Source organism: Periplaneta americana, chromosome 6 (genome assembly GCF_040183065.1).
Source record: "Periplaneta americana isolate PAMFEO1 chromosome 6, P.americana_PAMFEO1_priV1, whole genome shotgun sequence".
Taxonomy (NCBI): Eukaryota; Metazoa; Arthropoda; class Insecta; order Blattodea; family Blattidae; genus Periplaneta; species Periplaneta americana.
Genome location: NC_091122.1, coordinates 37,447,773 through 37,474,638, shown reverse-complemented (window position 1 = coordinate 37,474,638; position 26,866 = coordinate 37,447,773). Strand labels below are relative to the sequence as shown.

The window sequence follows — 26,866 nt, the reverse complement described above, 5'->3', positions numbered from 1 at the left end:
AGTCATATTTGCCCTCTGCCTACGTATCTTCTCCCTTTCATATTTCCTACTTTCATCATCAGACTTCTTTTCTTTCCTATAAACAAATCACATGAAATAATATTCGAAGTTACTTTATCCACCAGTATTTAATAATTGTATGTTAAATGAAAACTCGGTCCCACAATAAAGGGACTGACATTACAGGGACCGTTGTTACAAATTAGTATAATTTCTGCAATAGTTCTGACAAAATAAATCGTTAAAAATATCATGGAGGTTAGATTTTTTAGTCGACAAACATTGTAATGTTTTGCATATATTACGAAAGTTTAATATATACAAACTATATTTAATGCCATCTGGGACCGGTGTTACCAATAGAAAACATAACATTCAGTCATCAGTGATGATTTTTGTATTTTTCAATAAAATAAATTACGACAATGGACGAAAAGTTTTTTAACTGGTGCCATGTTGACCTCTCATCACTACCAACCGTTAAATTTTACCATATGAAGCAAAATTTTCTTTTGAGTAGCTTTTTTATTTCGAGGGACCGGCGTTACGGAATTTTTGGGGACAAACTTTACATTAAAGTTGTGTCCTTTCAGAATTAAACAAACAACAATTCCTATCTTTCATAAGTATTTTAACTATTTATTTTTATAATCTTGGCCGAGGAAATAAAATCAAATCGAAACATTCCGAGAAAAACTTAGTAAAACAGAGTAAAATATAGTTGGGGACATAGGGACCGTAGCTACATTTTGACATTTGGAAGTTATTTTTTAATTATAAATTTTAAAATTAATCCTTTTATGCTTTGTTTCCAACTAAAAAATGTGAGAGTTAGTTAATTAAACGCAAAAGTAATCAGTTAACATTTTCAAGAAACTCCTTAAATCAGCCGGGACATACATTTACCCATTTCAGAATATTCACCCTAATACACTTTTTCCTGAAGAAGAGCGAGATCTAACAATTGTAAGAAATAATCATTTATATTCTTCATGCGGCAATGGCTATTACAGTTTCCAAGGTTGAACCGAAGTCATAAAATTACAGCCACTTACATAGACCTATATAAGCAATATAACAAATTCAGCCTTGATGTTCGTACTGTTTATACCGAGAGATGGTGATGTGGAAAAACAAAATGGCCTTGACAGGACTTACGTCTAAGAGAGGTGTTAAATGAGATTAAAGTGCATATAATTAAAAGCACTTACCTCATGTGTAAGTTTCAACGAAGGTATGGGCACTGCAACCATATTATTGCTGGCTTTCAGCTCAGCAACAAGTGGATTCAGTTTTTCTACTTCTGCCATTGCTTCCACAAGTTCGTTATTGGTAAGATATCTTCCTGATTCCAAATTGACTTGTATACCGTAGTCATTGCGAGTGGACCAAATTTCTGGATTGTCTCTAAGGAGTGTGAAGTTGAGGCTACTGCTAGCTGTGTTATCTGATGGTACAATCACTTCCAGTGTCTGACTTTCGTATCTGTATAAGAATGAGAAACAGAAGTTATTACGTAAGTCCATTTACTTTAATTGTTTGTTAATTTTTATGGATTAATGACAATTATGAACTATATGAAAAAGATGAATAACTACGAAAAAATGAGGAAGTATAGTTACTGCATGTGTGCAAATTAACAACACTTATATAATTAATTGTCATATTTACAGGCTATTAAGCATGAAAATGGCAGTATCATGTTCGAAGTTTAGAGGCAATTCATCCAGGGAAGAGACGGTAAGTATGAAGTAGTCACAGATTAATGTGTTCATATTTTATGGCAGTGAGCATTAAAGGAATGATACGGTAAAAGGTGAAAATAATAGGGGAAAATGAAATACTTGGAGCAAATGTGACACAAACCTCAAAGGACTTTTTGGGAATCAAACTTCGATCCTTTTTGCTTGAAGTCATCTGGCAATTAACTGAGCACTGTCAGGGTTTAAATAATTCGTAAGAAAATTAATTCGAAATGCAATGATATTACCTAATAAATACCAATACATATTTCATTTTCATTTAATTTATTGTATTCCATTCCATAGACCTTACATCAGCTTTGAGATGTGAAACAAATAAAAAATTATACAAAAATATTTAATGCACAATTATTAATACATAGTTGATAAGTAGATTAATTTAATTTACAGACATAAACAGCTCATCACTTACGTAGAAGGTATTAATATGAAGAAATTTTATTAATTACGTTTTAAATTTTTCTCTTTCTCCTTCAATGCTTTTAAGGGTACTGGAACACGACAACTGCCTATTTTAGCTCTTGAACTTGCAATAATGACACACAGGCCCCACTGAAGCATTCCTATTTCACAGGTTTACGAAATTTATACCATGCATTAAACAATGCTTATAGTATCTTTTAATGAAAAATTAAATCACTTATTCCCAACAGAATATTTATAGGGCACCCCCAAATACGGTAATTAGAAAATAAATTGTTACGCATGGTAGGTACATATATCACATAAACTAACGAACATAGATAGAGTCATGAAATTTTTGTGGCAGGTAAATATTAATTAGCTCTTTAAAATGAATGAAGTGGTTTGCTTTTAAACTTCTTCACTGAATTTTTAAAAATTAAAATTTAAGGAAAATTTGGGGGGGGGGGGGGAGAAAATGTTCATAATTTTTTTTAATTTCTACATATGTGGTGTTTAGTTAAGGAAGTAGTGCATTCATATTATTGTCATGTGATATATTCTCATTACACTAGAAAAAATGAGAGAGATTTGATTAAAATTCTATGAGATATGTATACCTAACTGATGAAACCTGTGTAACAATTTATTTCCTAATTACCGTATTTGGGGGCACCCTATAAATATTCTGTTGGGGATAAGTGATTTAATTTTTCATCAAAAGATACTATAAGCGTTGTTTAATGCATGGTATAATTTCATAAATCTGTGACATAGGAATGCTTCAGTAGGGTCTACATGCCATTTGCAAGTTCAAGAGCTAAAATAGGCAGTTGTCATGTCCCAGTACCTTTAAGATAATTAGGTAGTACATTGAAGATTAATATAACTCCTCTCTTTGTAATAGCTGAGACTAACAAACAGTAAGTGAAGATCTGATTTGTTTCTTGTATTAACATTATTAATGTTCTGATTAATATAAAAAATATCTTGATTTTTAACATAAAACATCATTAGGAAAAGAATGTACTTACAAGATAAGATGAAGTTCTCTAAATTTAAATCTTTTTAGAGGATGTCTGTTCATGCATATGTAATTATGCTTAGAGTTTTCTTTAGTAAAACGAAAATAGGTTTAAATTCAGATTAGTTACCCCAGAATGTTAGTCCATATTTGATTACTTTATTTTATTGAGTTATTTTATGACGCTGTATCAACATCTAGGTTATTTAGTGTCTGAATGAAATGAAGGTGATAATGCCGGTGAAATGAGTCTGGGGTCCAGCATCAGAAGTTACCCAGCATTTGCTCGTATTGGGTTGAGGGAAAATCCCGGAAATAACCTCAACCAGGTAACTCGCCCCAACCGGGATTCGAACCTGGGCCACCTGGTTTCGTGGCCAATAGCGCTGACCGTTACTCCACAGGTGTGGACTATTTGATTCCAGAATGAAAGTAAACAAAATATGCCATTTTAAGGATGTTCCTATCACCAGTAAAGAATAAGAATGTTAACAAACAAAGCTCAATTTAGGAGTAATATTATATTCTATGTGTTTTTTTCCAGTTTAAGTGACTATCCAATTGCAAACCAAGAAATTTTGTGCCTATAGATACTTTGACATCAATATGAAGGAATAGTGAATACTATTACGTGTACTAAATTTGATAACACTGATTTCATCAACATTAAGTGCTAGTTTATTTGCATTAAATCAATCACTCAATAGCTTTAACACTGTACTTAGTGTTTATGAAGTGATCATTTTTATTTTGGTAGGTTATTTTACGACGCTTTATTAACATCTTAGGTTATTTAGTGTCTGAATGAGATGAAGGTGAAATGAGTCCGAAGTCCAACACCGAAAGTTACCCAGCATTTGCTCATATTGGGTTGAGGGAAAACCCCGGAAAAAACCTCAACCAGGTAACTTGCCCCGACTGGGAATCGAACCCGGGCCACCTGGTTTCGCGGCTAGACGTGCTAACCATTACTCCACAGGTGTGAGTGAAGTGATCATATTGATTACTTGAGATAATCACACTTGTATCATTTGCAAATACGATTACTTGGAATAAAGTACAGTGTTTATAGTTGAAGCTAAATCATTAATATAAATCAGAAACAATAACGGATCTAAAATTGATCCCTGGGAAACTCTACGTTTAATAATCCTAAATACTAAGTAAGTATCTTGTTATTATTGTTATATTTATTTTTACTTTTTCTTTTCTCTTTCATAAATAATATGTAAACCAAACTAAGATCTCATTTTTAATACCATAACTTAAATTTGCTCATCAATTTCAAATAAACTAGATGTTTTTAACTGGAAGGTCAGTGGATGAAGGAGAGATATCAGATCTACACAGTCAAATGCTTTAGCCAAACCATAAACTATTCCTCCAACACATAGTTTCGAATTTAAGGATTTTAGTACTTCATCCACCAACCTAAAAGCTTCATTCTCTGTTGTTTATTTTAGTTTTCTAAATCCATAAATAATTTGGGTTGAATAGATAAAATCACTAACCCGTGAGCTGAAGCTGTGATGGAGTATTTGCCAGGAACAAGAAGTCTCCAATAATCTCCATCAGCTGCAGTAGTAACGTTGTGGCTGATTCCTTCCACTGATATGGTTACATTGGGCAATCCATTACCTTCTGTACTTCTGACAAAGCCGTGCACACCCTTATGCACCTTTATAACACAAGATGTAAAAATAATTAAGAGGATAAAGCGAAATATACTTTCAAATTGCAATACATCTTGCTACGGTGACATGCTCACTTTCTCTGGTTGTTATTTCTGCAAGGTGCTAATAAGTATTTTGCAATTTATTTCGCAGAGTTAGAAACCTCTTATGTATTGAGGTCAAATGCAGCTGCATTAGGCAATAAAAATTATATGAATTCCAAAAGAAGTAATTTTTTCCACAGAAATAAAGTTTAAATTCGTTCCAAGTGATGGACAATATGTTTAATCAATAGCAAAATTTATTCGAAAATCAGTTTTATATAAGAAATTGTGAATTTATTTTAATATTGTGCGTGTATAGAGTTATTTAAATTAGTTTCTATAACTCGTTCACGAAAGTGAATTGTGGTGGTGTCCTAATAATATTTTGCCAGAAAAATGTTATGAAATTCATGCACAAGAAAAATACATTTTACTCACAGTTTCAATGTAAGTAAGAAGAGCTTCCCTGTTGTCAAGCCAGTAAGTTGTGAGTTCGTCAGCTGGAGGAAATTTATAGCAGCCGAGTTCCAGAGTGATCTCAAAGCAGTTGGAGTTCAAATAATTCCAGTCCTGCATACCTCCAGACACCACATACCATTTGGCACCATTCACAATACCTCCTGGGAACTCGTCTGGGTAGTATTGCGGACAAGGTTTTCCAAAATGCATTTTCTTGTGTGCCTGTCAAGAAATAAATGAGGATTTCCCATCTTTGGATAACAACTTAAAAGCCTTAAAATGAACCCTGTTCCTAAGTTAGTGCAAAAAAAGAATAATTAGTCATAGATATTGACTGTCACATTCAAGAGGAATTTTAATAAACATAAATAAATTATCACCTAATTTCAAATTCATAATTTGTGTTTGTATTTAATATTATAAATTTAGTATGATTAAAACTAATTAAGATATGTATATAAACGTAGGCAATTTTGTTACTATTTACAATTACTATTTTTACAATTTGCTTACTATAAATAGCACGAAGACTATACTTAAATACATTTAAATTTGACAGAGATCAATGGTGATGAGAAAGATTAAAAAGAAGCTACATTTCTCAAAACAGTCAATTCCTTAAAGTCAAACTACAAATTAAAAATGATAACGACAGCAGTGATGATGATGATGATGATGACTGATATTGCTGAATCCAGTACGCTGTTTTTTTTAAAATAAAAACAGCCATGTGAAAACCGTTCGTGCATAGGCCTTTTCAGTAGTAAAAGAAGACTACTTTATAGAATGTACAGTTTGACCAGCTGATTTAGTTTTATTTTAGTTAGGCCCTATTAATGACGCTGTATCAACTACTAGTTTATTTAGCATCGGTGGAATTGCTGATAGTAGAGAAGGTATTTGGCCAGATGAGGCCGAGGACTCGCCATTTATTACCTGACATTCACTTTACGATTGGGGAAAACTTTGGAAAAAATCCAACCAGGTTATCAGCCCAAGTGGGAATTGAACCCACGCATAAGCACAGCTCCGAAACAGCAGGAAAATGCCTATGCCAACTGAGTTACACTGGTGGTTCATGCCTTTTGAAATTTGATTATCATCTATTTTGTAGTCTTAATTTTCATATTCACTTATTTTGTACTGAAATTTGTTGTGACTGCATAGACATTATTATAATATTTTCTTTCACTGGATTCCTTGGAATATTCTATTTTTTGGAATTTATGTTTCTTTTATTGTACATATAATTGCTGCACAATCTTCAATGGAAGATGACCAATTTGTGTCATAATTGGATTGCAATATAAAAAAATCCAAATGTGTAGTTTTTCAAAATTTAAAAAACCGGAGGAGGAATGAGAGAATAATAATAAAAATTAAAAAAAATAATAATAATAATAGTAAGAAGAAGAAGAAGAAGAAGAAGAAGAAAAGATGATTATGAAGACGGGGAGTGATAACCAAAAGAGAATGTTGCTAAAGACTGGAACTGAAAATTTGGAAGTTTGTTTTAATTCTATAACATTAATTTCAAAGTAGGTGATATTATATTGAGGAATTTTTATTTTTCCATACAGAACATCTGAAAACTTGGAGTCGTATTAGATCCAGGCCAATAGAGTAGTAAGATAAGATAAAACGGTCAAATATTTCAAAGTCAATCTAATTAAGGGCGATGATGATTGTCGAAAGTGGATTTATAAAGAAGAAAATTATATGCTAAATTATGGCAACAGATTGATACAAATATTCTAAATGAAGTTTTTTTACATGAAATATCTGACATTATGCACTTACATTTGAGTATGTTTCTGCAAGCATTTTATAAAGAAGAAAATTATATGCTAAATTATGGCAACAGATTGATACAAATATTCTAAATGAAGTTTTTTACATTAAATATCTGACATTATGCACTTACATTTGAGTATGTTTCTGCAAGCATTTTGAAAACTGAATCATCTGGTGTTACATATGGTTGACCATTTCTTTGGGTTGGATTATCATCATATGGCACATTTGCAACCAAAGATCCACCATGCAAATTTGCTGACAGAACAAATGGGTATGAACGAATCCAATTCATAATAGCCTGTGTTTCTGGCTCTGCTACTTTATTAAACTGTAAATATAAAATGACACACGTGTATTTACATTATAATGTTTACAAACAATTTTATACATCTTGATTACACAACTTTTAACACTATAACACTTCAGAATATAAAGTATATATATGCTTTCACGTGTTAATTAACTAGGCTACCTTGTTGACTAGTTTCAGCCTGTTCTGATGACAGCCCACCAGCTGAAACTAGTCAACAAGGTAACCCAGTTAATTATAATTAACACATGAAAGCATATATATATACTTTATATTCCGAAACAATTTTATGATAATTTAACATAACTATCTCCATATAGATTCTTAAAACATGTATTTTCTCTGTAATTTTTGAAGGATGATTAATATTGTTGTCTCATATTTGATACTAGCCATAGAAATAAATATAAAGTAATTACATAATTAAAATAGAACATTTGAGCCAGGGAACATTCGTGTTTGTTAGAAGGATAAATCGTTTAATATGTTACTTAATTTAAATTGTATTTAAATAATTAAAATGCGATCATTTTGGTCCAGAGACCACTCATTTGGTGCAATGACAATTCCTTTAACATGTTTCTTAATTTTTATTACATGGATCCATACTTTAATGAAGACTGACATATCATTTAGATTTAATGTGTATACTTTATTTTACTTGCTATATGTTTCCATTGAATTATGATAATAACCTAATTTTAACCCTTCTTTTCTACGTATTCAGTAAATGGCGCTTGGCCCACTATGGTTCTGAACCCTTCAAATAACTTAAATTATATTATATTATATTATATAAAAAATGTGTTGATAACGCATGTACACCGATAAGTAAGTTTCTAATTTGTTACGGGGGCTCTTGAATCTCAGGAGGAACAAATTTTATTTTACAACAACGCAACATAATCTGCTTGACTCATTACCCAATTTTTTGCATTGCATTTAATGCATATGTATTTTATGTATTTTAACACGATTCAATTGAGCATAGTTAAAATGTTGATTATAAAATAATGGAATGCTAAACTAACATATTATTACAGCATACTAAATCAATACACTCTTGTGGTTCGTTAATTCTCTGAGATAAACATTATTTTAAGAAATACAGGAAACGAATACACAGAATAGCCTATCAAGTTGTTTGTGCATAAGAAGCTATTTTAATCTTACCTGTCCTCAATTCACTCCGAAGTTACTGTAATAACATTATAGCATTATGTCCATATAGAGAAACTACACTTTCCAATGGTGAAATAATAATTAATTACACAAATCGGTTAATTTAGCTTCTGATATTACTTCATACAAACACAGAAACATTCTCTGTAGGCTATGATTCATAGCATTCGATTGTTGTTGACCAAGGCCCCTTACAGACGAATTCATTTGTTTATTTCATTACACCGCCTTAGATGGCAGTTATTTTAATTTTGAAACTCATTTATCTCATTAAATATCAGTCCTATCCAAATTTTTCAAAGAATAAAACTTATAGGAAATGATTTTTAAAGAAATTTTTGTTATGTAACATTTTTCACAAAAATCAATAATAAGTGAGACATTTCGATTTATTTAATTCAGACCCCCTTATAACCCCCCTTTTAAATAATGTATTCTGAATGCCATATAGCCTAAAATCTAAGTTACAACGAACTTAATTTATATTCCAATTTTCATCGAAATCGGTTCAGCCATTATCGCGTGAAAAGGTAACAAACAGACAGACAGACAAAAATTTCAAAAAAGCGATTTTCGGTTTCAGGGTGGTTAATTATATATGTTAGGACCAATTATTTTTGGAAAATCGAAAATTATCAGAAAAATTTCAGCTACAGATTTATTATTAGTATAGACTGGAAATTCATCGAATATAAGGTGGGTCCTGATGGTACTAGATGGGTCTGAGAACAAGAATAACTGAATTACTACAGTGAAACCTCTCATTTACGAACATCAAAGGGACATAACAATCTGCCCGCATCTGGGAGATGTCCTTTATTGGAGAGAGGCTCCCCAATCTAACAGTAAATTTATAATATGCATTATGTATCCCTTCATGCTTTAAATGAAATGTATGACTGAAGTTTAATTCTAAATACAGTATACTACAGTAAATTCTTTGCAACTTTGAACTACAGTAGATAAGACTGAAAGAAGAAAATACAGTCTGTGCCATGCAATTATTTTATTCTAAATCTGTAGTTATGCAGTACTATAATTTACAGTTTTCAACTTAACCTTTACGTTCAGATGCCATGTCTCTCGAAACAAAACAACTGACTGAAGTAAAGAGAATAATCCTACTAACCCTATCATGTGTTGAATACAATTTTACGATCGTGGAAACCTTGGACCCATCAGAGAGGTTAAATTTAATGACTTCGTTTATTCACCCAGTTTCAGCTAAAAAAGGGTAGCCGACTGGGCTGCTGGGCTAGTGGTAGCCTACGAGACCCTTACTGTTTTCTTTCATGTTAAGGAATTTGTGTACTAAATTTTCCATTTTTGTAACACATTATGGTCTGTCCAAAACAACTTCCGACCTGACAAATGGCGCCTTTAGCATGTTACCATGGCAACCATTCAAATCAACCAATCACAAGAGACGAGTAACCATGGTAACGGGACGATGTTGGCATGCCTATGTTTACAAGTTGCACGTGAATACTAGGGCCTAGTGGTGAATACAGTGGCCGGAATGACTGAGTGGCTGGTTAACACATGTTTTGTGTAAATTAAAAACATTATTTAGTTGTATTATTGTTTTAGTGTATCGATAATTATTGTGTTTAAATTATATTACACTATTATCTTCGTTGTCTTTGGTGGAGTGTGTGTTTTCTAGTTTCTGCTAGAGTTTTTAAACAGAAGACTTGTGCAATGTCGGAAGGAAAGGCAGGCGGAGAATAAAGAATATTGGACAAGGTGTCCCGTTAAAGAGTTAAGCGCGAGAGATGGTGTGTTATGTAAGAGAGTATTTTGACAGGAAAAGATAATGGCGGGTCTTTTTTACCTTTGGCGCAAGTCGTAATGAGAACTGTTCCTCGTGTTAAAATTAATAAGAGCACTGTTACCAATATTTGAAAAGAAAAAGGCCGTGCAGATTTTTAATTATAAATATTTTTACAGTTTACAATTTTTTTAACACCTTTCTAACAATATTACATTGAAGAATACCGACACTCATAAAAGTAGAGGCTTCGTATTAAATTAAAACTGTTTTTACAGCTTACAGTCCTTTCGACGCTTTTTTAATGGTAATTACATTGAAGAATACCGGTACTACTAATACTACTAATTATTATTATTATTATTATTATTTATTATTATTATTATTATTATTATTATTATTATTATTATTATGCTGTTATTATAGGCTAATAAAAATAATAATGTACACAAATGTTAATGCCTAGTGTTCAACATATTGGTTAGAAATGTATGTGTTCATGTCAGCCGTTCATTACTGCACTCTATCGGCAACTCGCTCGCTTACACGAAAGATGGGCAACATGACAACATTGCTCCCCCTTCTCTGTAAGCTGTCAAGTCGGAAGTAGTTTTGGTCAAGGTATAGGTCTTGAAATCCAAGTTCTGTTCGCAGTCAGGAGGTAAAGCAAGCTTTAGATCTATGAAACAGCTGTCCATGTCCGTGTCTGGGAGTGTCCGTAAACGAGAGTTAAATTTATCATTATTTCTATATCATTTCAGTTGGGACTTAAAAATCTGTCCATATATGAGAAGTGTCCATATCTTGGGAGTGTCCATAAGGAGAGGTTTCACTGTATATATTATACGAAAAAAGTTATATAATAAAGAATTTCTATTCATATATCTGAAAAGAATATACTACAATAATCAGAGTATGATAACATAATAACTATTTGAAAAGTAAGACATCATGTCCACAATACACTATTTTCCATAAGAGATTACGAATATACTACATAAAAAATAGACTGGTAGTAACAATTTAAAATGACTCAAGGAATATGGACTCTGAGAATGTGAAATAGATTAACACATTATACTCACTATTACAATTCATTACTTTTGAGCTACCTACACTACATTTAGTATTATATCACATTTCTAAATAACATTAAGTTCACTATACCTTCGTAACTCCAAACTGATCTGGAAAATTCCTATTGAGATCAACATTATGAGCATTAGGTCGACCAATCACACTCTTGAAATCTCCTGAAATTAAACAGTATAAGTGCGAAATAAATACCTCTCAGATTAACAGAAACTAAAATTATCTTTCCCTGTTAAAAAATAAATCGGAGAAAAACACATGTTATATATTTTATACTGTTATAGAAACCAACACACGTAGGAACATATTAAAGTAACACGAATCTCCCCAAAAATGTAATCAATACTTACATCAACCATATAATGGCCTGCTCATGGAATTCGCTGCCGCTGGAAATAAGGGTAGTCTTAGTCCTCAGTTGTTTAAAATTAGGTTGTTTAGAAATATCTTAAATGCACAGAACTAGTTTTTAGGTATAATTTTTATTTATTATTATTACTATTATTATTATTATTATTATTTTACACAGTCATTACTTTATTTTTCCATTAACACTAATATCTAGGTAATTGTCATTGTCTCAATGTAACACGTGCTGTGCTGATCATACTAATTCTACTATTCCTTTAGTTATGAGATTATATACAAATGTATTAATTCTTTTTTTTTTTTCTTAAGTTAATACTTGTATACTAGAATGTATTTTCCTGTTTGTGATTATGTATTCAGTCTCTTTTTTTTTTATTACATATATTTTTTATTATTGTTATTTTAAAGTTAATACAGATTGTGTATATGTATTCAATCTCTCTTTTTTACTTAATTATGTTTATTATTATTTTTAAGTTCATATTTGCATACCGGTATGTATTTTCTGTATGTGATTTGATCCTGGTTGAATGAAAGAGAAGGCCTGATGGTCTTAACTCTGCCAGGAAAAATAAAACTATTATTATTATTATTATTATTATTATTATTATTATTATTATTATTATAATTCACAGGTAAACCGTGGTGCATAAACACTTGATAGTTTAAATAATAAATGTGAAACAACACTTTTACTCAAATATACAGTTTGTTGATGCTGAAAGATATATTTTATTACGGAATTTAAGTTAATTTATAAATAATATTTGCAAACAATGTCCATGTTCATCCTGATTTGGAAACACTGTTCATTCTAGCAGGAATGCATTACCCTTAGTAGGCTGCTCTGTGGGATGTCAAATGGCATTTGAATCGTGTGCTCAATTTTGTAAGGATGATACTGTAACGCAACATGCAGCACCTGATATGCACTCTGAGAAGTTTCTTAGTGTCACAGAATGGCATTGAGCTGATCTTGTTGTGCTTTATATGATAGCAGTGGGAGCGGCTCAATTGTCTGACACTTATTCAATCGACCGACAATGACTAACCGACAGCATGAATGCCGTATGGCGGTTTTGCCCAACACTCATTCACTTGACGACAGTGTATACAGGCTATTCCATCTCAAATCGACTGAAATATAGAGAAAATTGACCTTGCAATTTTTAAATACAGTAAAACGTCGTTAATACGGACCCCAGTAAGCCGGACTTCGCTTAATCCGGACAGGCCAAAAAATATGAGTTTGGAAAAATTAAAGAACCTTGTTTGAGATGAACGCAACGCCTCTATCTATCATTTGTAATGCCACCACACATTGGATACGACTACTACGTCAGGTGGTAAAGGTGCTATGGATTTGATCAAGTTGCGCAGTGGAAGCATACAAATAAGCAATGCCGGATATTAAATAATATAACATATATTAAATTAAATATGTAAAAAATACAAGTATGTATAATGAGATGAACTGACATAAAAGAACAAAGAGTTAATAATGGAAAAATATGTAACAATATTAAACTAAATGAAATAAAAAATGAGAATTAATGCCCGATAATCAGTACAATATACTCTACATTACTTGAGGCTCAAAGCCATATTCAATCTTAACTCGGCTACTAATAAATTACTGACACACATCTGTGCAATGTTAAACTATTACAAACATACCGTGGACTAATGAGAGGAGGAAATGTGTAAAAGAATTTAGAAAATACCAAGGTAATACCAAACAGGCGACTCTCTCAATATCCAATACATGTTACAACAATCTGGATCCTTTCCAGAATAACCCATCCTAGACAACGTATAACTTCCGCGTTCTCGAAACTTCAATACTAATTCAATATTAATTTGCGCGGCACAATTTCCCTTTTCGTTACATCTCTTCACAAAGGCATATCTCCGAGTAACGATAAGTAATTTGAGTGTTAGCTTGTCTACATGTCTAGGCAGAGGCGAGTTCCCGAGTGTCGATGTGATACTACTCGGTTAACCAGAAAACCTCTTATTTCCTCTCTCTTGTCCACCCACAAATCCTTGCTGCTATTAGGATATAACATTCGGGAATATGTCGATAATATATGTGGCGCAAGCTGCTGAAGAGCTGCCCGAGCGATCGAGCCGACGTGCACGGCTCAAGTTTCAAGACTTATTTTTATAGATTAGAACTACGGAATTACAATAATTACAATAATACACATGTAGTATTGAAAATAAAGAAAATCCATCTAAATTTGCATTAGAGTAATTAATTAATCGTCAGAATTATGGGTATCACGTATGTGTACATATTTAGGCCTATGCCCTTTAAATACACCATAATAAACGTGTTTTGTTGCTGCAAACGGAGTTTTAATGCGCTTTCTACTGTTCTTTAGGTTATTTCAGTTAATCCGGACTTTCGTTAAACCAGTCAACTTATCACCCGAAGTAGTCCGGATTAACGATGTTTTACTGTACAATGAAACTTTTTCTGTCTGTAGACAACTATGATACAATGCTTTCTGCAAAGTTTGAGGCATCACAACTTCATAGTGTTTAAATTAAAAATATTTTAATTTATCGTATTTTCATAAAATTAGCAACTTTAAACTGTTGTGGCTCCGAAACCCTTTTACCCAATGATCAAAATCATGGTTTATTTTGATGCTGAAAAGTTAAAGTATATATTGACATGTAAACAGTTTTTCTTACTTTTTATGGAAATGGAAAAATTTAGATTTTTTTAAAATTAAGACACCTTTGCCCACGAAAAAAATATTTTTAAAATATATGGTTACATTCCGCATTGAAAGTACAAATAAACACGTATTTTTTACTGGTGCAACGTTAATAAGAAAGTATTGAAAAATCAAATAAAGAAAATAAATAGTACGCATGTGAGCTAACCAGCTGACTGTGAGGCGGGAACTAGCCTACGCAAGCAAGGCCAGGAGACATAAACACGTGATGTTTCGTCTAGTAGCGCATAGCTGGGCTAGTTTTATCACAGGTTTTCATAAACACAGGAGTAAAATGACGCCCAATGCTCGCTTATCTTCATCTCTCGGCCAGTGTGTGCTGTGTTGCGCCTTTCAAGTCTAGGCGTGTGAAAATCATTTATTTAATACCCCTGGAACTTATTGCCGTGACACTAAGCAAACAATGCCGAATCTCTCTTAATAATGCAAGGTTTTTTCTCAATATTTTTTTACATTTTTACAAATGGGCAAAAAGCCTAAAAGTAAGTAAAATCAGATTATCTGTCTCTCTGTATATAATAAAAATAAGGATTATTTCTTATCATAACCTACTAAATGTCAGCTTCAAAATAAGCTCCCGTTCAATGTTCTACAGTAAATGGTTCCAGAGCTCTGAGTGCTGAAAGAGGCTTGTTTTTATAAAATATGCTAAATTTGTCGCTCAACAATACGAAAACCGTTTGGCTTTCGATAGTATATTTTTGCAAATGCACTCTCCTCAGCACCTTGTATAAATAGGGAAAAAATTAGAGTATAAAAAAATTCGAAGTTTTTTACTGATCGATTTCATACGGAATAGCCCATACAGTTTTATGTAGTATGCTGCTATGTGTTTATAGTTGAATTTATTGTACTCCAAATAGTCACGATGTCATTCACTGATGTTTTCTGAGATTTAGTTCCATCTAACCAAGGACATCCCAAGCTTGTTGTAGACAGTTGTAGATGAAAGATAAAAATCGTGGTGATGTATATTATTCGTGTTGCGAAAAAAGGAAAAATTTAAATTGCAATGGATATGTATCCACCATTCTCGCTGATGGTAAACATAAGCTGAGACTCGAATCCCCGGTTGGTAAATCGCATGTTGGCGTATACACAATGGTAAATGAAATTAAAAAAGATCTAATTCAGGTAAAAAGGAGAACTGAAGACATTAATCTGTGGAATGCCTGCTACGCCACCGAAAAAGCAATATATCGATTGTACAAAGAGAATTCTTAACATCTACAATGATAGAAGCAATAGAACTATATTGGATTTCCTGCGAGGAATGGCTAACAACATTCAACTGTAATTTTACATTGTTTCTGAGGGCTGTTAGTTGTAAATTTGTTTTAACATTTTAATTTTTAAGTTTTTATAATGTGTAGTCTAATAATAATAAAAGGTAAAGGTAAAGGTATCCCCGTAACATGCCATGAAGGCACTTAGGGGGCATGGAAGGAGAGCCCCATGCTTTCCATGACCTCGGCACTAGAATGAGGTGTGTGGTCAGCACCACGCTCTGACCGCCTTTTACCCCCGGGAAAGACCCGGTACTCAATTTTATAGGAGGCTGAGTGAACCTCGGGGCAGTTCTGAAAGTTTGGCAACGACAAAAAATCCTGTCACCACCTGGGATCGAACCCCGGACCTTCCAGTCTGTAGCCAGCTGCTCTACCAACTGAGCTACCTGGCCGCCAGTCTAATAATAATAATAATAATAATAATAATAATAGTAATCATAATTATTTTAATAATTAATGTCAGTTACTTTGCTAGTTACGTTGTAATACACAATGCACCTGAAATTCATTACTGTAGGGCTTAAGGTGTTATCAGAAAATTCTGTTGTCGAGCAAATGTGTGCTGGCAATTAGTGTCTAGTAAACGAGTCGTCAAGCAAAGTTGTGTTGGGCAACAGAATCAAACCCATAGCAGTTTGTACATGATTAATGTTATAGGTTTACCAGATCTATCGAGGGCAGCCAGGAGGCTTTCCTGCTCCTGAAGGAGGTAAGTTTCCTGTGTTAAAATATCTCCGAAACTCCAATTATTTTATATAGCTAACTGAATTTATCGTAATAAACGTTTATACTTGCAGCAACACCTGGAAAGCTATAATGCCATCAAAAGCTGCATTTGATAGAATTCTCTATATCACTTGGTCAGAGGTTAGAATAGTGGTTCCCAACCGGTGTGTCACGCAGCCCCATGGAGTGTGTCGCGAAATTTTGGAATTGAAAAATAAATTTTATGCCATCCAGAAATCTCTTTACAACGCATTTTTTATTTACAACAAAGTCTTTAATATGGAACATTTTATTTTGAGACAGAATTTACCAATGAAACGTGAACACCTGTAACAATGCTTAGTTTAATTTTTCTGCCTGGCGATAATTCAAATAAAAGTGAACACCTGCAACAATGCTTAGTAATTCGTTTACTCTTCATACGTAGTAATAAACAGAGTTTAGAATCGTCAGAACATACTGGTCAGTTTCAGTATATACATGTGAGCAGATGATAATGCGACTATTTTATCAAAAGTGCTTTATTTAGACTTCATCATGGGCAAATTTTTTATTCAGAAAAAAAAATAACAATCTGAATCAAGTTCTGGGTTAAATGACAGCAATGCTAATTTAAATCATGTAAGCAAAAATTCCCTTCAGAGTTCACAAAAATGCACCGAATTTCGTAAATATAGTGATGAGTACTTGCAATATGATTTTACGTGGCATGAAGGTGAATATAAACAGAATCTCGAGTGTTGTATTTGCGGAAATGTTTTGTCAAATCAGTCGACGGTGCCGAATAAACTAAAAATACATCTCTCCACCTGTTTTAAAATATTCTATACAGAGTTCCACTACCTTTTCTCCAAAAGAAAAGCACTGCTTATAATAATAATAATAATAATAATAATAATAATAATAATAATAATGATGATAATAATAATAATAAAAAATAAAAACAAGTAAGTGTGTCACGATATCGTGGGCTTCAGTAAAGTATGTCGTCAGTCAAAAAAGATTGGGAACCACTGAGTTAGAATACAGACAAAGAATTGAGACTGAGTATAAAAGGTGTCAACTAAATATATAATCTTAAACATCTTTAAAATAAAAAGTTCACTATAAAATAAAAGCAAACAAGTTTTAAGTATTGTCATTACAATGAGAAGTTTATACTGCACTGGTAACACTTTTCCTCTACGATAGCATTCTCTCATGTATTCCCAAAAAAAAAAAAAAAAAGATTTGAAATGCTCAGTCTATGCTGTCGAGTAAGACTTTCCACTGACTACATAACATTATGGTGAATACTACTGTATGTTAAGTACCTGGTTTAGCACGTTCATAGCCATCTGGATTCATTGTTGGTAAGATATGTATCCTTGTTGAATTGATTATGTCTGTAATGCGTTGGTCAGTGCCATAATTTTCACAAAGATATTTGATGAGCAGAAGTAACAGTTCACGTCCCACAACTTCATTGCCATGCATGTTTGCTACATATTTAAATTCTGGTTCACCTGGTTAACACAAAATAATGAATTATTATCATCAATGTTAGTCAAAAACTGTCGCAGCTTAAGGCATAATAGTTCTGGTGAGCTTATATGTACTATAAATGTTACAATCATTAAAAAAATGAACATGTTATAGTTATGGTATTATTAAATTATACAGTGAAACCTCGATAAGACGTGCCTGCTTATTATGCTATCCCGTGTAATACACTTTTCTTGTCCGGTTCCTATACATTTCATATATGACGCCTTTATAAAATATCCTGTTTGTTGCACTCAAGTCCCGCATAATACGCTGTTTTTGTGGAATATTTTCGATGTAATTTTCAGCAATGTACTGTAATAGCAATGAAACATCTTGGTCACTAAACTCACTGGTGCCATTAACCTGAAAAGTATTGGTATTCGACCCTTTACCTGCGCATTTAAACCTTCATACGTCATACCTTAGTATATCCCACCCTCTTGTTATGCTCTCTTATTTGACTCCTTATCTGCGTGGTTGAAGCCTACATACAGTTACAATACCTCACCCTCTTGTTAACCCTCTCTCTCAAACAACATTCCTCACTCGGCCATAATAAAATTCTGGAAATTTTTGCTGGGCAGTTTGTTGTCCTTTTGTGTATTGAAATGTCTGTGAATGTGTTTACAATGAGTGTTAAATGAAAAGCCCTTTCTGTGTCGGAAAAATTGGAAATCTTACGAAAGTACGATGAGAACAGTACCCTTACTCAGAAACAACTCTCTGATTCATTAGGAATCCCATCATCGACATTAAGAACAATAATAAAAAATCACGACTCAATCACTACAGCTGCGACGTCGGGAGGATGTAATCGCAGAAACTGAAGTGTGGCAAACATGAGGACTTGGAGAACACGCACATGGCAAACAACTATAAATGACTTTTTTTTTCGAAAAAATTAAGTACAGTACATATTGTAAATGTCTTTGATGTACAGCACAATAATTACATAATGGAGTAACACTGTATTACCTTTCATGAATCATGTATTTCAATAAAGAAAATGCTAATAGATACTGTATATAAGTCAAAATTAGTATACCCACCTAATACACGGTCCCAGTTAATACGCATTTTACACCCAGTCCCTTGAACAGCGTCTTATTGGGGTTTTACTGTATACTCATTTTAAGATGCAGATGCAAAAAATATAACACAATATTACATCAGTTAACATTGTTAAATGGTTTCATGAACTCTCACATATTAATAGTATAAAGCATAGGATCGAGAATGTATTGCAAGCAATCGGAAGATGATTTGTGATCTATATGTTGCGTCTGTTGAAATATAATTTCGAAAAAGAATTACTGTTATATAATATCAGTACAGTACAAATAACAAACAAATACTTAAAAATGGCCTTTAAGGAACCCGGAGGTTCATTGCCACCCTCACATAAGCCCACCGTCAGTCCCTCCCATCATATTCCACCTTCCTCAAATCCATTTTGATATGAATATTGCAAAGCATTCTTCAAAGAATACATCATTTCAAAACAAGCAGGTTGAATAGTGTAAGTTCTTACAGTCAATTACTTAACAATATTACATGCATTGAACCTTTATGTTATTATATGAAGTAGTATTTACAAATTATGACAAACGCTTTCACCAATAAATTTGGCATCTTCAGGTCACATTAAAAACATATTAACATAAAATGAACACTTAAGATATTCCAGTTAAACACAATCGTTAAACATTAAAAACTGGTATAATAGGCAGTCTGAGCAATATGCCATTAAAATATGTGTAGCAGGATGATGTTACCAAGATATCGTGGAGTATGCTGATAACACTGTATTAACATGGAAGTGTACATAACGAAGAAAGAAGGCATGACAATCTTCAAGTTTATGCAGGTGCAGTTCCCAAAATGATGAAAATATGCTACAATATATAGGACGATCATGTTGCTGTTTATGGACGTATGGAATTAAAGTCCTGTAAAGTATAAAGGATAGAGTGAAAGAATTTTTGCTGCACCAATGGACTCAAGTCAACTTCTCCTCAACCTTCTCGTAAGTATCGTTAATTCACGACAACATAATTTATATTCTTTCTAAAAATTTTTATTAAAAATTCTTTCACTCCACCCTTTATACTTTACAGGACTTTAATTCCATATGTCCATAAACAGCAACACGATCGTCCTATATATTGTAGCATATTTTCATCATTTTGGGAACTGCACCTGCATAAACTTGAAGATTGTCATGCCTTCTTTCTTCGTTATGTACACTTCCACGTTAATACAGTGTTATCAGCATACTCCACAATATCTTGGTAACATCACCCTGCTACACATATTTTAATGGCATATTGCTCAGACTGCCTATTATACCAGTTTTTAATGTTTAACGATTGTGTTTAACTGGAATATCTTAAGTGTTCATTTTATGTTAATATTGTGACAGAGACGTGAGATTCGAACTCACGACCAGCGTCCCGCAAGAGAGAAGATCGCGCGGGCTCCACGGAGCACTGAGGGATGGCGCGCGGCGGAGAGAAGAGAGGGGAAAGGGCCTACGCGGCGAGGGAGTGTGAGTGCGCAACTGCTGCATGCGGAGTGAAGGGGGAACGGACCTTCCCGACTCTTCCAGAAGTCCGTCGAAGTGGAAAAATCGCGAATTCGAAGTTTCTCAGTTACGTTGCTGTGGTTATAAATTACGGACGCGAAGGAGTGTGTGTGTGATTCATGATTAGTTCAGTGAGTAAGCCAGTGAACAGAGCAAGCTAGCCAGTCTTGTGTACCGGAGTTCGACTTGAGTGTGCGTCCGCAACTGTGTCAGCATCCGAAGGCCTGAGTTCGAGTGCAGTGGACCGCAGTTGGAGGGACCTGAGTTCGAGTACAGTGGACTGTCTCTGAGGTTCTGTGGTTCGCGAAACTGTGAACTCGAGTGACTGAGCTAGAAGAACTGTGAACTGAGAACTGACAGTTCTGATTTGTAAATAGTGCTTTGTAAATATTAGTTAAGATTCAAGTTCATTGTTGTTCGTAATAGTCCAAGTAAATTGTCATTGTCGTCAGTGGAGAGCAAATCTCATTGTTGCCGAGAGCGTTTAAGGTGAATTGTAGAAAGGAATTATTATTGTTGAGTTGAAATAAATTTACAATATGTTTTTAATGTGACCTGAAGATGCCAAATTTATTGGTGAAAACATTTGTCATAATTTGTAAATACTACTTCATGTAATAACATAAAGGTTCAATGCATGTAATATTGTTAAGTAATTGACTGTAAGAACTTACACTATTTGATTGATACTATACTTATCGGACCCAACATGCCTTTAAAAAGCAGGTTGAAGTTTCCATGATTTCAGTTTAGGCAGAAGCAGAAACATGCTCTTATGTCAGTAGTGTCAGAGTTGTAAACTCCAAAACCGGTTGTGGTGCTAGAGACGTCCAGTCGGAGCGTGAACTTGCTTATGTCTGTGGAAGCACCAGAGCTCGCAACGAGTTATAGTGGAGCGCTCCGCTCCGTTTAGGCTTTGTCTGATAATGCTGTCTGATGTGGTAACTTACTATTAATATCAGTAATATTATGCACACATACACAAAAAAGCAGGAGCGAATGCTAGTCACGAAAGTTAGGCTTGCTCTTTTATTCATAGGGAAGATGGGAGGATATAATAATTCATAATTAATAAAAATAATCAAACCCACATAAATAATTTATTTTATAATTATGAAATCATTATGAGTCATGGATCATATTCGCTTATCAGATGTAGAAGTTCGATATAATATAACAAACATGGCCAACAAAACAGTTTACTTAATTTTTTCGATCCTGCCAACCAATGCATATTGTTGTATTGAGCTGCACTGAACGAGCGCACATATTCTCTATGTCTGTCTTCTCTTGAATAGTCCTTCGGGAAAATGGATTTAATAATAAGGCTTCAATAACACACAATTCCGAACTCAGAATTAATAATACATGCAGCAGCTAACATATGCATTCCGCTCATACAATTACATTGCACTCGCAAATATCACAGCACATTCCCACTGTCAATACTGCTCTGTGTAACATTAAATAGTCGTTGGTGTAGCTCTCGGACCAGAGCTTCAAACAACACATAACAGAAGCATGTGAGCCTAGGACGGATTAAGGAGGAAGGCACTTGCACGCGCATCATATTCTCGCTCTTTCTACGTCTTTCCTGTAGCTCCGAGAAACGAGCAAGCGTTGCGATACTTGCGGTGTACAACCTGCGGATGGTATTACGCCTATACAGTATTCCAAAAATCAAAATCAATTTTAATGCACGTAATCTCATTTTAAGAAATACACATTCTACGAAAATATTGGGCTTGAGCAGCAAGCATAGCATGCCCTGAGAAATCGCCTCTGCAAAAAAGAACATTGCTTCCCGATCATCCACTTCTTTATTTTATATTATAATATAATGCTGTAATATGTAAGCAGAATCTGCACATAATCACTGAAAATATGACCTACCTGGTTCATGTTTTCCTGGTTTATCAGATATCTCCATAACATAGAGTTTTCTTCCTTCAACACTGGAGCCAATATCATACAGCTTGGTAATGTTAGGGTAATTAGATGCTAAAAGGTTCAACTCTTCCTCTAATTCTTGATAATGGTGATGCTTGAATTCTGTTGGTGTGACAAATCCATATTCATCAACTGATGGATGAGAGATAATGTTCAAATCATTGTCATCACCTACAAAGAAATATAAATATGTATTATGACTAACATAAGAAAAGGTCATTACTATGTAAGTTACTGGTATATGAATAAGTTTGCTGTATTGCTACATTGTACAATTCGTAAGTAAATAAGATCATGCTATGATAATAAATGAAGATAAAATCATTATGAGAGAATCAAATGTAAACTGAGAAATATAAAAGTTGATAACTGCAGTGTGAAAAAACTTGAACTCACTCATATCACTATCTGGGAGATTTTATGATTAATGTAAGCAAATATTTATGGCATAGAAAAGCATACTGACAGTATAAAAAAACACTCTTTTTTGGTATTCTAGATGCTGAAAAGTGTATAGCTATAAAATCAAATATCGAAATAAAGTTTTTGAAAAACACAATATTTGCTTCTCAAAAGGCATCAAAATATGAAAGAAGTATATTATTTGCCATTGCAGCATTGTTCATTTATCAATTAATTCGTAAATTGTTATAAAGACATTGAAGGAGTTATAAAGGCAATATTATCTGTTTTTATCAAGTTACTGACAAAGAAACACGGTAATGACTTATTGAACAAGTTATCATTTAGCTCAAAGAATTTAACATTTGGTTCAGTCTTATTGGTTTTATGTTGCCTATCTGTCAAATGATAACAAATTACATTTTCTCAGCACATTATTCTTTTTAAATTTTAAATCAGTTATTTAACGACGCTGTTATCAACTACTAGATTATTTAGTATCAGTGATTGCAAGAAATGAAAGAAGTTGGGAGGACAGAGATGTCTGGAGGAGGCTAAGTAGGATGATTCAAAACAACGGGAACATCCAATAGAAGACAGCAAAATAGTATTTGGCGAGATGAGGCCAAGGATTCGCCATGTTATTACCTGACATTCGCCTTACAGTTGGAGAAAACCTCGGAATAAAACCAACGAGGTAATAAGCCCAAGCACAGCCTTAGATCAGCAGGCAAACTCACCTATCGACTGAGCTATGCTGGTGGCCTTATGACGACTTGAAGTATGTATTAATCGAACTATAGTCACTTGTTTTGTTGGATAGGATTTTTTCCATTTAATTATATTTGAAATTATTTCTCATTTCATGTTTTTTTTTTATAATTTTATATGGTTACCTATAAATATGGCTGTAAAAGTGATGTTATGTCAATTTCCTGAGGTGTTCTCATTCCCTAGTAATCATCCTGCTACTTCTTCCATATCATCTCATCATATCATGAGATGTCCAGTCTTACAGCCGAAATAATATTTTGCAGCATAAAGTAGCAAGATTATGTTCACAACTTGAACTGAATACAGATTAAAAAAGAAAATAAAAGTGCTACTGACAATTGAAGCAATACTTTTCATTACTTTCGTAAAAATAAATTATAAAAATGTTATATATGTGTTTCTTGTTTAATATTTACAAAGTTGATATCGGAGGTTTTTTCAGTAGCTAAGGTATGGTATAGTTGTTTACTTTATTGTGGAGGAAACTATGATAATGCTACGCAATACATTAACACACCATTTTGTTAGATCTCTGGACAATGAGGAAAGTTCAATGTGTCTTATTTAGAAAAGATGTTATACCTAGATTATACTATAGTGTATTATGTTACTAGTCAGAGATGTATGAAATGGAGGGGGAAAGGAACTGGCCACCCTACCCCATTATTTCCTGGCTTAGTTGCCTCATAAGTAATGCCTTGTTGGCGTCACTTATGAGATTCAAACGTGTCTTCGAACAGTTGACTAAACAACAATTATATCTTAGAACTAATCATTTGACGAAACCTGTGAATATAAGACTTTGTGGTAGTTGTAATTAGAAATCAAATTTAATGTCTCTGAAATATAAAGTTACTACTTCTTCATACACTCAACATCAAGAAAAGTTTGATTACTTTATACCGAGTAAGTATTTTAATGCAAAATATGCATGTTTTCTATGACACTATATTCATTTATAATTTTAGGAAGAATCTTAAATTAAATTTAAAAATGACTCGGAAAACACTAATTCTTTAATAGAATTATCATGGAATTTAAATTAGCAACAGACAAACAATACCATAAATAAGTGTGTAGAAATAAGATAAGAGTTCACCTTATCACTTTACTTACTAGAGTAACAATATTCAGTTATGTTTAATTTCTTACTAATCTTTACAATTTATTCAATGATTAGCCACTACAAGAGAATTACTGCTACAGTGACGCAATTTTCCAACTGAAATATATTATAAACAGGAAAACTAATTTCACTTCAAGTACAGATGTTTCAAAATAACTACATTTATATATATATAACACGTGATATTTACAGACTCTTCTTCTATCTTTACTACTTCTTCCTTACCTTTTATGTTCTGACTGTCACATGACATTTTCTTAAAATTAATATTGAATGCATTATGTGAATTCATCTTAAGAAAATGAAGGAACCAAAGAAATGTGACTAAATCTTGGTTTTAAAACTGTAATAGTCTAATGTCTAAGAATCTATTCATATAATTCTTTTAAATATTTAAATAGGAAGAAAAGTTGTATGAATGAAAAAAATTGTATATTAACACTGCAATACAGGAAATAAATTCTGTACTAAAAGAGCAAAGTGATTCCTTATTCAATTAACTGTCATATCTAGTATAATAATACCAATAAACTGTCATAATATTATATCATCACCACCATTGTCAGCAACATATTTTTATCTCAAGAATAGTAATCATAAAGCAAAAGGTGTTCCTTTCGTAGAATAAAGATAAATGCTAAATGATACTGAGAAGAAAGGTAATAATTTTTCGTATAAGATCATATCCTGGCATAAAAACCGTAGGGAAATATCTGGAGAAGGAGATGGAAAATCAGAAATGTCCTGAAGTAATTGAACACACTTATTTTGGTCCATATTCTTCATACATTTATGTTTTCAAATAAAAGATATATTTTCATTTGCATTATTAGAATTTTATTTGTTCAAATATCATTGTGTAGGCTGTGTTTTCTTGTGTAACCTGTCACGGTGGATCAATGCTATAGCACTGACCTTATAAGTCAGGGGACAACGGTTGAAACCTGCTCTACCATCCTGAATTTATAACATGTGTTGGACATGTCATTGGTCAGGCAACACAGGGGTTTTCTCCAGGTACTACAAGTCTCCTGCGACAACTAACAATTCTCCACCACCACCATCATCATCATCATCATCATCATCATCATTCATTACGAGTGTAATGTGGACCCACCACCTGTAATGCACTTTGAATAGTCTCTGACGAACTAAGTAAACTACTCAACACTAGCAACATCTATGAGCCCACTTGTAGAGTCAGAATTAATAACAAGTTAAGAATCCTGTCATTGGAGGAAAAGAAAAGACTGTGTGTGTATGGGGGTGGGAGGGAAGGATTTTTCAGTGAACTATTTTTACAGTATGATGCGATTTTACAGACTGAATCAAATATGTACTTAAACAACCTAATAGATTATTTATTCAATAATTCAATAAACAGCTGTCTTATTTCAAGCTCATACCAAACATTGGATTAAATATTAACGAGAATGAAACAAAATATATGGTAATCACTAAAACAAAAAGGATTCCCAATAGTCTTAAAATTAAAAATTATACTTTTGAAACAGTCAACCAGTTTAAATATCTTGATGTTTTGATAGACAATTCTAATGACAGAAAACATGAAATACTTAACAGACTACATAAAGCAAACAAAACTTTTTACGCTGTTCACAAATTATTATCTTCCCGTTTTTGAACCAGAAATTTAAAAATCGTTTTGTACAAAACACTAATCCAACCTGTACTATTATGTGGATCGAAAACATGGAGTTTAACTAAAAAGAAAAAACACAAATTAATGATTTTTGAAAACGAAGTGTTGAGGAAAATTTTTGGTCCAATTTTCGACCCACTTGAAAACAAATGGAAAATTCGACATAGTAATGATGTTCACTAACTTTAT

At 33.1% G+C, this 26,866-nt stretch overlaps 1 protein-coding gene and 1 long non-coding RNA gene across 4 annotated transcripts in view; one reads left to right on the top strand and one right to left on the bottom strand.

Moving 5' to 3' along the window:
- LOC138701219 (carboxypeptidase D-like) overlaps nucleotides 1–26,866 on the bottom strand; it is an 82,113-nt gene that overhangs the window by 30,478 nt on the left and 24,769 nt on the right. The window contains exons 6-12 of the mRNA XM_069827891.1: nucleotides 22,656–22,883; nucleotides 17,965–18,156; nucleotides 11,593–11,678; nucleotides 7,290–7,490; nucleotides 5,345–5,587; nucleotides 4,701–4,867; nucleotides 1,212–1,485 (exon numbers count right to left, since the gene is read on the bottom strand). Coding sequence (XP_069683992.1) covers nucleotides 1,212–1,485; nucleotides 4,701–4,867; nucleotides 5,345–5,587; nucleotides 7,290–7,490; nucleotides 11,593–11,678; nucleotides 17,965–18,156; nucleotides 22,656–22,883 — 1,391 coding nt within the window. The remainder of the gene's footprint in view (nucleotides 1–1,211; nucleotides 1,486–4,700; nucleotides 4,868–5,344; nucleotides 5,588–7,289; nucleotides 7,491–11,592; nucleotides 11,679–17,964; nucleotides 18,157–22,655; nucleotides 22,884–26,866) is intronic.
- LOC138701221 (uncharacterized) lies at nucleotides 1,379–25,497 on the top strand. Of its 3 annotated transcripts, none has more exons than XR_011332476.1 (4): nucleotides 1,379–1,516; nucleotides 1,674–1,740; nucleotides 16,583–16,634; nucleotides 23,781–25,497. It is a non-coding gene; the product is annotated as an uncharacterized lncRNA (long non-coding RNA). The 3 variants fall into 3 exon arrangements; XR_011332477.1 differs by lacking the exon at nucleotides 23,781–25,497 and adding an exon at nucleotides 18,914–19,193; XR_011332478.1 differs by lacking the exon at nucleotides 23,781–25,497 and adding an exon at nucleotides 16,723–17,970.